The 16,370-nt window shown below is 47.5% G+C and overlaps 1 protein-coding gene across 1 annotated transcript in view; it reads right to left on the bottom strand.

Moving 5' to 3' along the window:
- Nucleotides 1-181, bottom strand: part of MATK (megakaryocyte-associated tyrosine kinase) — a gene marked incomplete at its 3' end in the record, with an annotated part of 3,377 nt that extends 3,196 nt beyond the window's left edge. Inside the window, exon 1 of the mRNA XM_010083036.1 lies at nt 173-181. Within this exon, the coding sequence (XP_010081338.1) occupies nt 173-181 (9 nt within the window). The remainder of the gene's footprint in view (nt 1-172) is intronic.
- Between the last annotated feature and the right edge of the window lie 16,189 nt (nt 182-16,370).

The following is a 16,370-nucleotide window of genomic DNA, read 5'->3' as shown; positions in this document are numbered from 1 at the left end:
TCCCCTCTGCCTCCCCCAGCCATCAGGGACAGCCCCAGGGGCCATCTGAAGCCCTGTCTGGGGACAAGGGGCACTGGGCACCAGCTCCCCTGCACCCCACTGGTCCTGGGTGGACACGTCACCCCAATGTCAGCAGGGGAAGTGCTGGCATCCCTGTGGCAGCCCTGCTCACCCCGGACATGGTTGGCCGTCAGCGCATCAGCGACTCCCTGTCCTCTCCTTCTGCCACCTGCAGAGAAGAAACCAAAGGGGGCTGTGGAGGGACGGGGTGAGCTGGCCCGTCCCAGGCTGCCGCTGTCCCCACAGGCTCCTCTGGCCGACATAGCTCCTTACAAGCCCTCCATCACCCAGGGCAGCCCCACACCACCGGAGGGAGAAAACGCCTTAGAGCAGGCTGCACACCCTGCCTGCGCTGCCTGCACCCCAGGGACACTCCTGTCCCAAACCCGGGCGGGAGCGGGACCCAGCTGTCCTGGCCCGTGCCCCTTCTCCCTGCCTTGGAGTCAAAAGATGCTCCACTGCCCACTGGCACTGCTGGCATGACACCAGCCCATCGCCGCAGCCGCGAGGGAGGAAATGCGGTTTTAGCAGGAACTTGATTTTTCACGTCCTGTTTCAGCAGCTCCAAGTCATCAGGGCCACAACAGGCACCAGTCACGGGGCCCCACTGATGTGGGCTGCAGCAGGACTGATGTGGGGGCTGCTGATGGGCAAAGCTGGGCCGAGGTGGGATTGTCACATCCACTGGCTGTGGGACGATCATGCAAGGACCCTGTGCTCCCCCTGCCACCAACTTGTCATGCTGGGATGCACATGACCACTTTCCAATTCAAAATCATGGGTGTTCTCCTCCTGGAGCCCTTCATGCCCATTGTCACCTCCATGGGAGGATCAGAGACTCACAGAATGGTTTCGGCTGGAAGGGACCTTAAAGATAATCCAGTGCCACCCCCTGCCATGGGCAGGGACACCTCCCACCAGCACAGGTTGCCCAACCTCCAGCCCAGGTTGCCCAAAGCCTCATCCAGCCTGGCCTTGAACCCCTCCAGGGATGGGGCATCCACAGCTTCTCTGGGCACCCTGGGCCACTGCCTCACCCCCCGCACAGGAAAACGTTTCTTCCTTATGTCCAAGCTAAATCCACTCTCTTTCAGTTTAAAACCACTGCCCCTTGTCCTGTCACGATAAGCCTTGGTAAAAAGTCTTTTTCTGTCTTTCTTGCAAGCCCCCTTTATATATTGAAAGGCCATGATAAGGTCTCCCTGGAGCCTTCTCTTCTCCAGGCTCAACAACTCCAGCTCTCTCAGCCTGTCCTCGTACGGGAGGTGCTCCAGTCCTTGACCATTTCTATGGCCTCCTCTGGACCTGCCCTAACAGGTTCATGTCCTTTTGTTGGGGGTCCCAGAAATGGATGCGCTGCAGGGGCGTCTCACAGGAGCAGAACAGAGGGGGACAATCCCCTCCCTTGACCTGCTGATCACGCTGCTGGTGATGCATCCCAGCACACTGTTGGCTTTGAAAGCTGCGGGTGCACATTGACGACTCATGTCCAGTTTGTCAACCACCAGTATCCCCAAGTCCTTCTCTGCAGGTCTGCTCTCAGTCCAGTCTGTACAGATCCTGGGGATTGCCCTGACCCACAAGCAGGACCTTGCACTTGGCCTTGTTCATGAGGTTCACACGGGCCCACTCCTCCAGCCCAAAAGTCCTTCTGGATGGCATCCCCTTCCTCAAGTGAATAACTGCATCACTCTGCTTGGTGTCATCTGCAGACTTGCTGAGGGTCCAGACAATCTGATACACACCACTGACGACGATATTAATTCGTATTAGTCCCAGTACTGGTCCTTGAGGGACACCACTTGTTACTGCTTTCTGCTTGGACATTGAGTTGTTCACGGTAATTTTTTGGACATGGCCATCCAGTCCATCCTCAAACCCATATCTCTCCAATTTAGAGGTAGGAATCTTGGGGGGGACCATATCAAAGGCCTTACACAAGCCCAGGCAGATGACATCCATAGCTCTTCACTGGTCCACTGATACAGTCACTCCATCATAGAAAGCTGCTAGATGGGTCAGGCACGGTTTGCCCTTGTCTCTAATCACCTTCCTGTCTTCTATGAGTTTCAATATATCTTCCAGGAGGATCTGCTCCATGATCTTACCAGGCAGTGAGTTGAGGCTGACTGGTCAGTAGTTCCCAGGATCCTCCTTTTTACCCTTTTAAAAAATCTGAGTCACGTTTCCCTTTTTCCAGTCACCAGGAACTCTGCCTGACTGCCACAACTCTTCAAATATGACAGACAGTGGCTTGACAACATCATCCCATTCCCTCAGGACCCTGGGCTGCATCCTGTTGGATCCTGTAGACTTACGTATGTTTAGGTTCTTCAGGTAGTCTTGAACCTGATCATCATCTACAACAGGAGGGACTTTGTTCCCCCCAGTCCCTGCCTTGAGGTTCAGGGGCTTGAGAGACATGGGAAGAGAAACTACCGCTGAAAATTGAGGCAGAAAAAAAGAAAGTTGAGTACCTCAGCCTTTTCCATGTTGGTTGTCACCAGCTCTCCCATCTTATTTAAGGGGGGGACACACTTTCTCCAATCTTCCTTTTCTGGCCAATGTACTTGTAGAGGCCCCTATTGCTCTTCACATCCCTTAACGAATTCCACTCCAACTGTGCCTTGACTTTCCTGATCCCATCCCTACACATCCAGGCAGTGTCCCTGTATTCATCCTAGGACACAGATCTCTGGTTCCACTGCCTGTGCATTTCCTTCTTACACTTTGGTTTGACCAGGAGGCCCTTACTGAGCCATGCTCGTTTCCTGCCTTCTCTTGCCCGATTTTTTAACACATGGGAGTTGAGAGCTCTTGCGCTCTATGAAAAATGTCCTTAAAGGGCTGCCAGCTCTGTTCAGCTCCTTTATCCCTGAGGGCAGTTTCCCAGAGGGTCCCATCCACTAATTCCTTGAACAACTGGAGCTGTGGGTGGTGGGACGCAGTGGGCAAATCCTCTCCTGCTGCCTTAGCAGCACAGGGGGCTGGAGGGGGGACAGCCCACCCGCTGGGGTGGTGACACCAATCCTGTGTCCTCGGTGGCACTGCCTGAGCTGCTGTGCATCCCCTTACCGTGGCACCATCCCCAAACCCACCACGCTCTTGAAAAGTCAAGTCATGGTTTCTGTAAGTTTTGTTCTGATTTCAGCACCCTTCTTGCAGATCCATTCTGCAGCTGAAATTTCTCTCTGTCACTGCATGGCACATGCTTTCTTTTCTTTTCTAAGGGAAGGTGGGATTTCTCAGTGCTCACAACTCACACTCTTCAGCTTTTCCAAAGACACCATCCGATGAGACCCACGTCCCATGAAGGCGAAGCTGCTTCATGCCCACTTTGCTCCTTTGTACTAGAGAACTAGGCAGTGTGACGCTATCCCAGCAGGTCGGAGCTCCCTTCTGTTTCCAAGACCTCAAAATAGCCAGGGAAGCATCGGCTGACAGAGAAGAGAAATGCCTGAGGAGGGGGAGAGGCAATTTCCTTCATGCACTGGTTTTCTCGGTGGTCAGTGAACACGAGATCCTGAGCAGGGCAATGTGGGGCCGGGACTGAGCGCTGACTGCGCCACGTGCAGGAAACTCCACCGTGGGCTTCTTGGAAACTTCTTGCCAGAGCAGGACGATGTCTCCCTGGCTCTGCTGGGCTGGGAGAGGCATGGGGACTCATTTGTCTCCTTGGAGCGCAGATGACAGTGTTTGCTCTATTCCTCTTTTGCAGAGTGAGTCACGGTCACTCCTCTGCATCACTGGAGGCAAACCCGAGCCGGTCTCCACGATGGTGAGGATCTGAGGACTGACCGTGCCAGTCCCTAACCGGAACAACGAAAAAGGGACCATTGCAGCTGTTGCATGGTTAATATCAACAGGCAGCAGTTTTATCTGCTGCAGAAGCTGTTGTTAGTGAGCACAGACATCACCTTGTCCTGCAGCCCATCCATTCCACAGGTACGATCTTGGTGGACATAGAATCATAGAATAGAATCATAGAATCATCGAATCACTAAGGTTGGCAAAGACCTCAAGGATCATCAAGTCCAGCCCTCACCCCACCCCCACCCAGCCCACTAACCCATGTCCCGAAGCACCACATCGACACGTTTCTTGACCCCCTCCAGGGATGGTGACTCCACCACTGCCCTGGGCAGCCTGTTCCAACGCCTCAGCACTCTTTCAAGATGCCAGTGGGCACAGCCAGAGTCTGACATGACTGCACGCAGCTCAGCTCTCTTCCAGGATGGGTGAGGACCTCATGGGCACAGAGGTTAAGGACAGGGTCCACTCCACACCCCTCACCATGGTACAACCCGGAACGAGGAGGGACACGCTGGCTGAGCCAGGAAGGGTGATGGCAGCTCTGACAGCTGGTCCTTCATTTTCTGCTGCTCCAGGACAGTAGTTTTTGGTGAAAAGCAGCAACTGTTTGCTCAGTCCTGCCCGTGTGTAAATAGCAAGTGGTGCTTGAAAGGGATGGATCCTCCGCTCTGAGCACCCAAGGGCTCAGCTTCTCTTCTGCCCAGCAGGCGCTGGGGCAGGCAGTGCCGGACACGCACCCACAGGGATACCTGCTGCTGGCAGAGCCTGGAGACCAGCCAGCGCCTCCGCCCAGCCGCCAGCTGGCAACTGCGGTGAATCACCTTCCTCCTGGTGCCACTCACATGCCTTGTCCTAAAGCAACTCTTTGTTCTCGGAGACGTTTGGTCCATGCAGTTTCCACCACTGGAATGGACATTCCCATAAGCAGATGCCCGGGAGAAGATATTTGCCCCCCTCTTTTGTCTTCTTTTTGACCAGTTAAGCTGAGTATTTGCAATGAGGTTGAGAAATAGAGAAACACCGTGGGGCTTGGTGGAGCCATCCCAACCCTGAACTGGAGAGTTGAGGCTTGTTTCCAGTTACCCCCACGGAGGAGCTCCCGGGACCCAGGGGCACAGCGGCAGAAGAGGGGACACACAGGCGGGCAGATCACACCCCTGCACTGCGATCAGAGCCGGATGCGGTGTGCACACACCTTTGAAACACAACCTGGAGAACTTTTTCACCAACACCCAGCTGCACCAAGGGTCACTTGGACAAACGGCAAGCACAGCCCTTTTGCTTAAAAACTGGTGGCACCATTTTCCCCACTGACCACAACTCTTAACGCTCCAACACCACGTCCATCCCCCTCCCCTGGCAGGGCAGACGCGACAATGTCACCTGCTCTCAGCTGCTCCAACCGTCCCTCGTCCCTTGCACTCACCTCCCAGCAGCGTCCATGCAGGACCTTGGAAGCACCGGTGTCTCGGGGCAGCTCCCAGCTAAGCCTGGACTCAGATTCCTGAACTCCTGGGGAGTAATTCTCTTTAATACGGAGCAGCAAAGCTTTATTTTCAAGGGCATGCTCCCAGAAAGAGCGACTGCGTTATTTCCTGATTTCTCTTCTGGTAAAGGCTGCAGACGCAGCGCCCCAGAGGTCCTAGTGCCGGCTGCCCGCGCAGTCAAACATTAATCAGAGATGACTCATTATTTGACAACACTTAAAGCAACTTTTACCCTTTTGCTAGAAATGAACTGGAGATCATCAGATCCCATGTCCTGCAGCGCTGGAGAACACTCGCAGAAAATCAACGATCCGCTATGGAGCCAGAGAAGTGTGGTGTTACCGCCTCGATTGCCACGATCGCAGCTGCTACCCGAGGACCGGGTGCCCATGGTGGCAGCAGCCCTCCAGGGAGACCGAGGCTCAGGAGAGGATGTGGTGAGACCAGGGATCCCGAAGTCTAATCCCGTCTCAGCACCGACTTCTGTGAGACTTAGCGGAGGTTGATCCAGGAGCACGGCCACGCCTGAGCGCTCTGGAGGGGATGGAAACACAGATGTGCCACAGGCTGGAACGGGCAATTGCGGAGAGACCTTTAAATGAATGCCACTGTCAAATGGCAGCGCCTTATCTGTGTCCTCCAGCATCCGCAGCTAGTGGGGAGGGAATAATCGCCTCCGCAGCCCATCATCCCAGCCAGAAACCTGAAGACCAGTTTTGCACTGACGTTCAACATTTCCAATATTCTGAACAAAACGGTGAAAAAGAACAAAATGCAGTTTCAGGCAAACACCGTACTTCACTGAGGGGTCTTTGGTTTTTTTGTGTGTACTTTTTTGTTTTGTTTTTAATAAAATGATTTTTAAGCCTTAAAAAAAATACTGGCAATTCAAGGGCAGAGGCAGTGTAGAAGACAACTATTCCAAACCAGCCAGTAGTTTCAGCTCCTAGTTATACTTTGACATCAACAAACAACTTCACCAAGCCCTTCGAGCTGGTCTGTGCACAGGATTCTGGGGGTGTTTCCCCAGGAGCACTTCTTGCACTATCCTCTGGGTTTGTAAGGATGGGTCCTCAGACACCTGGTGTGTTCAAGCTTGAGAATAAACACCGGAGTACATCCTACACCACGCTCCTGGGACTCTGCATGAGATCTCCTTGGGTCTGCACAGTACTCTCTGCAACAGACAGAGATGCTTTGTACTTTTGGGTTTTGCAGCATCCGCTCGTTGTTACAGATGTGACCATGGCCCAAAGAACTCAGCATCACACTCGGGGAACAACTCACTCAGATTTAATAAATGGGCTTTCCCTGTCCTAGTGGGTGGCCAGCAAAAAGACTCCCCCTGGGTTCTACTGGAGCTGGCCTCCACCTTTACCTGTTGGGGTATCCACCACCCGGTCAGTGCCTCAGCCTTTAGTACATTATCATCAAAATTGTCTTCCTCCCTTCCCTGGTGTAGCAGAGTAGATATCTGCACTGTGCTGCCCAGTTCAGTGCTGTTGTCGCAGTTTTGACTGAAAGCCACCAGACAGCCTGTTGTTTGAAAACCTCGTGGGCTGAGGCAAGGACGGGGAGGGTTTCACTCACCACTTAGGGTCATGTGCAAGAAACCTTCATGACTTGGGAAAACAACAAAAAAACCCCAATTGAATTTATTAACTATTTACAATCAAGGGCTTTGTTCCTGGTTTCTGGACCTTTCACCCCCCTCCCTGGTGGCGCAGGGGGGCAAGGAATGCGCTTCTTCCACAGCTCAGCTGATGGCGTTTCAAACACTGACCTGGAGGAAGCCAAGGTTCCAGCGGGGCTGCTTGCTTCCTGCTGCTTGGAAGGGCAGCGTAAGGATGTCCAGCTTGGTCTACGGCATCCAATCTCCAGCATTTAAAAAGAACATCTCTGAGTTTAAATGCCCCTTTTCATAGCAAAGATTTTTATTTCAACCCAACAACACTGTTGGGTCATTTGGAGAGAGGATCATCTGAAAGGGTGTTTCACCCTAGATAACGGCTGGAGCTGTAGAAGGTGCCTGAACGTCACCCTGCTTCAAGCAGCCGTACACAACACCGGGTTCGGATGCTGTGATGTGCCCATACGCTATTACCAGGAGCCAGACTGATGCTTCCAAGAGTGATTCCCCTCTGTCCCCAGCAGTCCCAAGTAGCAGTGCAGACAACAGAGACATTTTCACTAACCCCTTACAGAGCACAAATTTATGCTCCAGCAAGAAAGTAGATTGGGCACGCTCCAGGGACGAGTGCAAGATGCACTGCTGCAGCCGACCTCCTCCGTTCGTTACCCCCAAACCCTGCTGGCACGGCAGCTGGTTTGTCTGGACACACCCAACCTTCGCCACAGTGTCCGTGCTCGTGTGTTGCGACTGTCTTGGGGTGTGATGTGCAGCACCTAGAGGCGTGTTCCACATCTGCTACATCAGTGAAACTCCTCAGTATCGTAGAATCACAGAATCACTAAGGTTGGCAAAGACCTCAGGGATCATCAAGTCCAACCCTCATCCCAACCCCACCCAACCCACTAACCCATGTCCCGAAGCACCACATCCACACGGTTCCTCCCCCCCCCCAGGGATGGTGCCTCCGCCACTGCCCTGGGCAGCCTGTTCCAATGCCTCAGCACTCTTGCAGTGAGGAAATTCTTTCTAATATCCAGCCTAAACCTCCCCTGGTGCAACTTGAGGCCGTTTCCTCTTGTCCCATCACTTGTTCCTTTAGAGCAGAGCCCAGCACCCACCCCACTGCACCCTCCTTTCAGGCAGTTGTAGAGAGTGATGAGGTCTCCTCTCAGCCTCCTCTTCTCCAGACTGAACCCCCCCAGCTCCCTCGGCCGCTCCTCGTCAGCCCTGTGCTCCAGACCCTTCCCCAGCTCCGTTGCCCTTCTCTGGACCTGCTCCAGCCCCTCAGTGTCCTTCTTGTGGGGAGGGGCCCAAAACTGACCCCAGGATTCAAGATGCGTGCAAGATCCTCGCTCCAAAAGGGGTGGGGTAAAAAAAACCAAAACCAAACACCGTAACGAAACCTGTCAGCTTCAGCCACTTCAGGCCAGGCTAGAGAGTGCCTCCAGTTTGAGGGTAAAATTTTAAATTAATAAAGAAAATGTATAAAGAATACAGACAACAGGGCGGGGTGCTTTTCTTGTGTGTTTTTTTTTTTCTCTCTTTAATAGTATCTGACTGCCTACCTGTTTTGCTGGGGGAAGAGTTTCTTCTAGAGCAAAGGAGCGGGAGGGGAAGGAGGCAGAACAGAAGGAAAGGAACTGTTGCTACAGGCAACTTCACTCTTACACAATGGTGCAATTTCTGTAGTGATTACAGTGCAACTTAACACTACCTACAGCACACAATTTCAAGGGAAAGTTATAAAAAATGTAAGATATCAGACTAAACCAGGACCTCTTCATATATAAAATTTGGAACCGTATGAATATTATTTTATACACACAGTATCATTATTAGGCAGCATCTTCCTTGTTGTTCTTTTTTCTGCCTCCTTCACCCTCTGCTCTTCTAGCTGTTTCTCTTTTCTTACTGCATGCATTAAATGTATTTTTTGGAGATGGCAAGGGGCCCATTCCAAGTCCCCTGGTTTTTTTTGTTTTTTGTTTTTTTTTCCTGAAAGCTGGCATTTTTAAAACTTGTTAGGAAAAAGAGGAGATAAAATGGTAACAACCTGACTGAAATGAAGGCAGCTGTATGAAGGAAATGCGTAGAAATCTGTAGTTCCTCCCACACACACTACGGAAGCTGGAATTTAAAGTTATTTAGAAGATCATCACCACCACTACACTGTACATTGCAATTAAGCTTATACTGCAAACACTCACCTAAAGCCAAGGCAGCCAGCTACTTTGAAAATGAGAAATCAAGAATTCGGTGTCCAAGCTGAAGTTTTCTTAATCAAACTTCTGCATTGAGTCACAGAGGTTTCAGGCAAGACTGGCTGCAGCAATTTTAATTTAGTCTCATACTCAATTCTCTTCCATTATATTTAACACAACTAACTGGAGGACTTTAATGTTTGCTTTTCAATATTGGTCAAGGAAGGCAATACTTTCACCGCAAAGAATCAGCACAGTCAGGTAAATTTTAAGTGTGAAAAATGAAAAAGAAGTAATTACATGTAAATGACCTTTCCTACTGCCTACCAAACTGAGAACGATGAAGCAAACAGAATGGAAGAAGGCTTGAGCTATGCACCATACAATTTTATGTGCTACGGTAAGTTCTGTGGTTTTCCACAGAGGCAATAAAAATGTGACAGAGGACTCGATGTCAGATAGAAACATTTAAAACAAGCAGCATCATATTTAAAGACAACTGGACTCTCATTTGAAATATTCACTCACTTTGGCGATTCCCTTTATTAAAAAGTGACCAACATCAACACAATTTCTGGCGTACTACTGATAGAAATATAATAATAAATAAAATGCAGACCACATCTCTCAGTAGTTTAAAGGTGTTCATTGCAGTGGGGATCTCCAGTATACCACTGCCAGGAACATTTACCTAAGTGTCCTTTTCAGCTGTGGGTAACCGCTGTACCTGCGCATGGGCTGTGCGCAGCTCCCTCCTGACAGCCCACAGTCTCCCGAGCATCCAGCCTCCTTTCTGACAGGGATCTTGCAGCCCAGGTTCATCTGACAATGCAAGATAGGAGAAAGAAAACACATCACAAAAATAAATATATTGCAGACAGGTTTTTAACAGCCAGACTCAGCAGGCAAAGAATTAAAAATCAAGTTTAAAAACTGTTTATATAGCTCTGGAATTTTGCTTTACTTCAAGTAACAAAATGTGACAAACTTTAGATTCTCTGGAGTGAGCACACAGTTACAGCATTTGAGACTTCCCTTAAAAGCTTTTCTATAAATAATGACTGCAAGTGTTCAGAACAGCAACAAGAGCTTTGTAAAAGCCAAGTGTGGCTGCCTGGGGGCTTGAAATACATCTCTGACAAATTCAGGTATTAGTTTCGCCACATGAACCGGGAGGCAAACAGGTCTCTCCTTCCTGGAGGATGTGTTGCTATCAAGATCACCTCGACAGAGCAGCTCAGCAGTGCGGAGGAGTCACAACATCGCACCTCACACACTTTCACAGGAAAACAACCCAGAGGCAGCAGAACGAAGGAACACCATTCACAGCAGGAGCTGCGGGGCCGAGGTTCCAGTGGGGCTCCTGGTAGCGCCGTGACACCCGCCTGTCGCCAGGATTCCCCACGCGGCACCTTGAAGAACACGCTGCGTGCCCCCGCAGGGTTTCACAGGCTGGAGCCCTGCTTCGAGTCTTTGCTACAAAACGTCCCCTTGCCTATGGAAAGGATAAAAGCGACATGTTAGAAGCAAAAGGCAAGCAAACATACTTTCCCTGCCCATCCTCGGGACTCTGCCATGGGATTTTTTAGCTCTTGGAAATGAGTTTCTAATTTCATTGTCATGGGCCCGTAAAACCCCCAGGAATGTATCAGCTGCTGTGATAACTTTTATCATATAAATAGCCAAGTAAGAACTTATCTTTGCTACTTTACCACCAAAACAGACACACCCCTCCCCAACCAACCACACACGAAACAACCCGTTGACCTGCCCTTAAGAACAGACAGAGCTTCCTGGGGATGTGTCAAGTGCCGAGGAGCTCAGTTCAGAGCTTCTTTCTAAAAATGTTGAAGATCTGAGACAACTGAGTATGTGCAGGATTTTACAGCTCCCTGGTAATCTTCTTAACTGCTGCAATCATACAAGAGATTCTCCCTTAAAAGCACACAGAATAGCAGAATATGTCACCTCTGTCATTTAGACCAAGTCTTTGGGGGTCTCCATGGCATTAACTGGCATTTTTCCATCACTCACCTACTGCAGTTTTATGGACTTATGCAAGAGTAGAAATTTCTTCCCCACTTCCTATCATGTTTTTTATTTTGGTGGTAGGATTCTAGGACTACTCTCTGAATACTAAATTCAAAACCACTGACACTGCACTCAGAGCTTACAATGAAGTTGGATATTTTTTCCTTCATCATTTCCAATCTGAGACATAAACCATGACTCTAACAACTGCATTTAGGAATTTCTCACTAGAATGTACTTTCACTAGATGCACATACTGATTCTTTATTAAATTTTTGCCAACCCACTGAGTAATGTACAAGAGCTATTGTAAAAGCGCACAGCAACGTTACAATGCCATTTAAGACAGGAGGAAAATGCCACCTCCATGCAAGCTGCAAAGGGCTCTAGAAAGACACAACTGAAAACCCCACATAGAAATTTGACCAGAACATGATTCATTCACGTACAGTGAAAACGCAGTATTTGTCATCATAATGGATAGGACTTTAAAGCTCATAAGAAACAGCAATCATCTTCTAGCAAAGAATTCCTGACAGCAGCTTTTGTGAGTTCATAGCGCACCCAAGCACCGCTTCTGCAGCACCCACCTCCTCCCTGGTATTCAGTCAATCCCTGCCTGTGTCATCATGGGCTTTTTCCAGATATAAATAATTCTTACACTTGCTTTTTTTTCCCCCCTTCTTTATCTGCTTTTGCTTATAGTGAGAATGGGAAGAACAAAAACCAATCTCACTGGAAATGCTGTACCTGAAGATTTAATTTAGATTTCAAATCTTAACGTATGATTTCATAACTAAAAGTAAAGTAACATTTTCAGGAATTAATGAAATAATAACAATGGAAACAATCTAAATGTTTCATCACCTGGCACAGCATTGAAAACATTATTTATCCACAGAAAAAAAGCCCATCTAATACAAATCCTTGCATATAAGCCCATAAATGTATAGCTGAAAAATTAGAGAAAGGTAATTATACACAAAATAAATCAGCAAGGAGTAAGTTCAACAGCTAGATCAAGTATCGTTGAAAAAAACAACATTGCAAATATGTTAAAAATCATCAATAGTATGTCTGAAACTGAAAGCCTCACATAGCAATTTATCTTGAGGAAAGATGTTAAACCTCTTCCCCACGGTCCTGTCAAGCAGGTGGTACATCCAGCAGCCCTCCACATATATTTTCAGAGACAGCTGTAGCTCTGCTTCTGGTTTCATCACCTTCTCTTTCATCACCTTCTCTTGTTCCCTGTATTTTTATTAGTCCATGAATGAAGAGAAATGGATTAGTAGCCCAATTCTTTACTATTTAGGAAGACATCCTTAAGAGCATTTAAGTTAAAAATCCTTCATACTATCGTTGGTTGCTTGTCACTGTAAAATCTTCCCCAATGTGCTCTATTCCTTGTCATCAGAGCAATTATTATAACCGTTGACAGCAGTGGATTAAATTTATTACTGAGATTTCTACCTCTACTGCAAGACAGAACCAATGCCTATGCTAAAAGTTTTGCTTTGTTAAGGAAAAGCTTCCACTTGAGTGTGTGTCTCGCATTCAGACTGCCACCATGTCCAACAGGTAACATTGGAAAGTTACTGTCTGCAAAGGCAGGATCTCTGCAAAGGCAGGGAAGTTCTTCCAAAGGTAAGAAGTCTCTCAAAAGAAAAGGCAGTTTGAGACTCTCCTAGAATCTTTGTGCTCTGCAAACACAAATGGAACTGTAATTATTTCTTTGACGATGGTTATTATGCCTGAGAGATTTCATCACAAGCTGACATGAACGTCCATACGATGCCATGCACCAGACACCGGCACCTTCAATATTCCAGAACATTTCTGAACAGGTTATAGCTCACACCATCTGCTCCTCATCCTCATCCTCATCCTCCCTTCCCTGCGAGCAGTTCTCAGAAGTCAGCCACTTCTGAACTTCTGTTCATCCAACAGCTTCTGGGCTCAGCAAACTCCAAAGGACAGCGCAGAGCAACTTCAGATGCACAGCTGATCTCACAGACAAACCAGACGTGTCTCAGCTTCTGGAACAATGAGGAGGAAAGACAGGCACCCTGCAAACATTAGAAAAGAACTCCAGGAGAGACCACTGCAAATGGCCACACAAGAACCTCTTAGCAGTGTGCAATCTTTTTCCCAGGCCTAACGAAAAACTTGACAATTCTTGTGCTCAGATATTTTCAAAGCCGTAACTGAAACAAGACTTAAAGCACTATGTCCAAAGACTAATGAACACTTGGAGCAAAAGATTTTCAGAGATACTGGCTTGAACAGTCAAAACCAACTTCAGTTGTGGAATAATTTTCAGGAATATTTCAAGAAATTCGCTTGAGATTTGATTCTGCTATGCTTAGGTTGTTGGGGCGTTTTAAAGTGATATTTAACTGATATTTCCCTGTTAACTGTAACATCACTTCAACACGAGTTTAGAGAAAAATGTTAGAGAAAACGTTTTTTAAATGGTTAGGTTTCTCAGCATAGGTTACAATTTCAGGGGAGTGACATCTGGCAAAGCTGAGCAACGTCCTTATGCTCAGATCACACCTGGTTATCCCAAGAGTTTGTTCACTTCAATGGACTAACGTAAAGCACATATTCCTGTCACAAATTTGCCTTCAGAACTGTTCCAGAAAGATCTTTTACTTGCTGCACACACTTCTAGAAGGCAAGCAAGTTCATAACTGCACAAACCTACCCCACTTCTGACGGCTCCCCGGATGCGTGCCACACGCACCTGCTCCAGTGCGAGAGACATCACAGAGCTCACATTGAAGCTGGTTTTGAATCCTGCAGGGCTCCTGTTGCCTTGGTTTCCTGTCTTCTGAGCAACCTCTTTCTTTTTGTGCTTTTGTCATTCTAAGTGCTCCCGGTAAGTCTGCAACCAAACAGGGCAACATATTCATCTCCCCTTCAATGACTGCACTGTTTTCCTACTAAAACACTAAACGTCCTCTGAAAATAAATGGAAAAATTCCTGAACCACTCAGATTCAAACCAAAAAGACTCAGTTTGGAGTCACATTGAAATCTGCAATGTATAAGAAGCTTGTAAGCACTACAGTTTGATGAATTTCTCCTGTACTGCCCTGCACTCACACACAACCTGCTCATTTTATGCTTCTGATACAACCAGCCCAGTCTTGGCTGCAAGACTTACATATGGCCAAATGGATCTACCTGTGTGATTAGCTTTTTGTTAACCATGGAGCACACCTAAGAACTAAGAAGAACTAATGAAGAACTAAGGACCCTTTTGCCACAACCTGTCTGTTGTTTAGGTTTTCAGGAAGGCACTGACTAAGAATCATAACTAAGGCAGACAGAAGTTCAAAGAGGCCAGGCAGTTACAGGCACATCACATGCTGGCTTCTGAAAAAACCCGTAGGAGTTTTAGATGTGGTGACTTCTCGGTTGTTAAGCGCACGCTGTAAGACACGACAGCTCTCTGTAAGCATCACTGTAAGTAACAGATCTCTCTTTTCTTCCACCGTAAACAGCAAGCTGTCATCCAGGTAGCAAATGAGAAAGGCATACAGGTAAGGGGGGAAATCCCCTCTCCGGTTTGGTTTCTCACAGTGGAACTCACAGCTGGGTGGGTTCCGCAGTTCCATGGGGACAGCTGGCCCCGGTTCCAGGCATCAATGGACACACCAAGAACGAGTTGCAGGGAAGAAGGCATCGCAGAGGACGTATTCCCAAACTTTCCTATCAATTAAGTTAGGAAATCAATGTTTAGCACGTCAATAAAAATTTCTTCTTAAAATGGAAGGAGGTTATCTAACAAAAATTCAGGTGAAGAAATACAATGCCATGTAAATGAGAAGTTTGTAACAACACATTCATTTAAATGCAGTTTTCTCTGCCTACCGATCATAAAAATATTTACATTTTGGCTGGAGAAGAAAGGTTTTCTCATTACTAAAATAAATATCAGAAGAAAAAAAATAAGGGTTAATAAAATGTGAGTCAGTTTTTAGCACTTCCTGCTTCCTCAACAAGACAAAGTTATCCCATAATTTTAGTTACAGATACACTGCTCATTCTCCTGTGTTTTTCAATAGATACACATGCCCAGGAGCTTGAGGAACATATTTTTAGAGTCTCTCAAACAGTGTGCTTATTTCAACCTTCCCCATTCCCTCTGACTTCCCCCCCCCTCGAAAAAAAAAAAAGACGGAATAAGCTAATCTGCACCACCCATTAAAAAGTTTCATTTCAAATTTCTCAAATTCAGTGCTACAAATGTAACTTTTTCTAGTATAGTTTCAAGGAAATAATGAAGAATATTTATAATCCACAGTTCATACAATCATATTCTCTCAACAAACAGATATGGGAAAATACTGCTCCTGTTTGGAGACATGATTTTGAAAAATTGTGTTGTCTAGTTACAAAGAAACAAAAGAAAGAAGTGAAAATCATTTCCCCCACTTCTTATTTTCACAGTTTCAGAACATGCATTAAATACAACCTGTTTATTGGAACTGAATGCCTGAGATGAAATAGATACTTGAGCCAGAAGGCACAATCCACAACAGCCATTTCATACTGAAGAAACTGTTCTCTTTCTCTCAGTAGAGAGACAGGCTTCTCTAGAAAGAGCTGCTGAAAAGGAAGCTCATCTCCTTCCGTGGCTACAAGAAGTCGTGGCCTTAGATTTTGTAAGTGGTTTATTTGAGAACCAACTACCTGTGCTGCACGATCTTTAAAATAAAACATATACGTACACAAGACATGGATGCCAGATTCCAGCAGCAATTCCAGCAGGCGATACAAATCCCCAGCACAGGCTGCAGCCGGGCAGACAGGCGCTCCTGGGGTGCTGCTTGCTCTCATAGTTGCTCGCAGATGTTTGTTGTTCATAACGGTCATCATCCTGTATACAGAATCCCAACAGAAAACCAAAAAGATGAATAAGACAAACTGTACTAAAAAGTAGTTGTTTTTAATTGACTGATGCAGCAGACGACAATTCACAGATTTAATTTCTTGACCTCTGCCTCAAATGGTGGATAAAGAGATTATTTATAGAAAAAATACCTAATGGCATTGTGGTGGCATTGGCAGGAATGACTGGGGAGCAGGATGCAGGCTGATCGTGCTTGCTCCAGGAGAGCTCTGCTGGGGGCGC

Source organism: Pterocles gutturalis, unplaced genomic scaffold, assembly GCF_000699245.1.
Source record: "Pterocles gutturalis isolate BGI_N339 unplaced genomic scaffold, ASM69924v1 scaffold15025, whole genome shotgun sequence".
Taxonomy (NCBI): Eukaryota; Metazoa; Chordata; class Aves; order Pterocliformes; family Pteroclidae; genus Pterocles; species Pterocles gutturalis.
This window is presented reverse-complemented; position numbering and strand designations above follow the sequence as displayed.